General features: G+C 61.5%; 1 protein-coding gene across 1 annotated transcript in view; it reads left to right on the top strand.

The window, feature by feature from the left end:
- Nucleotides 1-5: 5 nt before the first annotated feature.
- Nucleotides 6-1009, top strand: part of DNAJC27 (DnaJ heat shock protein family (Hsp40) member C27) — a gene marked incomplete at its 5' end in the record, with an annotated part of 7746 nt that continues 6742 nt past the window's right edge. The window contains 3 exons of the mRNA XM_017725846.1: nt 6-74; nt 429-511; nt 900-969. Of these exons, the coding sequence (XP_017581335.1) occupies nt 6-74; nt 429-511; nt 900-969 (222 nt within the window). The remainder of the gene's footprint in view (nt 75-428; nt 512-899; nt 970-1009) is intronic.

Genomic DNA, 1009 nt, shown 5'->3' with positions numbered 1-1009 from the left:
CGGAGAAGCGGAGGGAGCCGCGCAAGGCGCTGCGGGTTAAAGTCATCTCCATGGGCGACGCCGAGGTGGGCAAGGTGAGGCGCTGTCATTGGCTGGCGTAGGTGAGGGGCAGGTGAGCCGACCAATCAGGAGCGCGGGAGGGCGGGTGCTGTGCTCTGATTGGTGCATTGGCTCTGCGCTGTAGCCAATCAGAGGCCAGCGGTTCCTTGTTGTTGCTCTTTGGTGGGCGTGGCGCTGAGATGATTGACAGGTGATTGGGCGTGTCCTCCAGTGAACGCGCGGTTCTGGTTGGCTGGCGGGAAGTGGGCGGGGCCCGGCGCGGTTGCGGGGCGGAGCCGCTATTCCCTACTCCTGGAATTGTTGGGAATTGCCGGGAAATGCGGCTGTGGAGGGATTCCCGCTGGAATTCCCGCCTTATTCCCGGCCAGAGCTGCATCATCAAGCGCTACTGCGAGAAGAGGTTCGTGTCCAAGTACCTGGCGACCATCGGGATCGACTACGGAGTCACCAAGTGAGAGCCGGGAATGGGAACGGGAACGGGAATGGGAGCGGGAATGGGAGAGCGGGAGCAACCCCTGGAGCCGCCAGGGACTCCTGAAAGGGTGGAGCCGGAGGGGCTCGGGATTTCTCCCCGGGAATGGGGAACGGGATGGGAGAGAACGGCCTCGAGTTTTTCCAGAGGAGCTTTGCTTGGATTTTTTGGGAATAATTCCCGCCCGGAAAGGGTTTTCCGAAGGAAGGCAGGGATTTAAAACCCACGTGGATGCGGCTCCTGGGGTCGTGGATGGGCGCCGGGATTGGCTGGATCAGGGCTGGGGATACGGGCGCTCCGCGATCTCCAAGGGTTTTTCCAAGCTCAGCGATCCCGGAATTCCGTGATCTCCCAACGGCTTTTGCAGGGTGCAGATCCGGGATCGGGAGATCAAGGTGAACATCTTCGACATGGCCGGCCATCCCTTCTTCTACGAGGTACCTCCCGATCCCCCCGGGAGCGGCAGAATTCCCACAA

The sequence above is a fragment of the Corvus brachyrhynchos genome, unplaced genomic scaffold, assembly GCF_000691975.1.
Source record: "Corvus brachyrhynchos isolate BGI_N302 unplaced genomic scaffold, ASM69197v1 scaffold962, whole genome shotgun sequence".
NCBI classification, from domain to species: domain Eukaryota; kingdom Metazoa; phylum Chordata; class Aves; order Passeriformes; family Corvidae; genus Corvus; species Corvus brachyrhynchos.
This window is presented reverse-complemented; position numbering and strand designations above follow the sequence as displayed.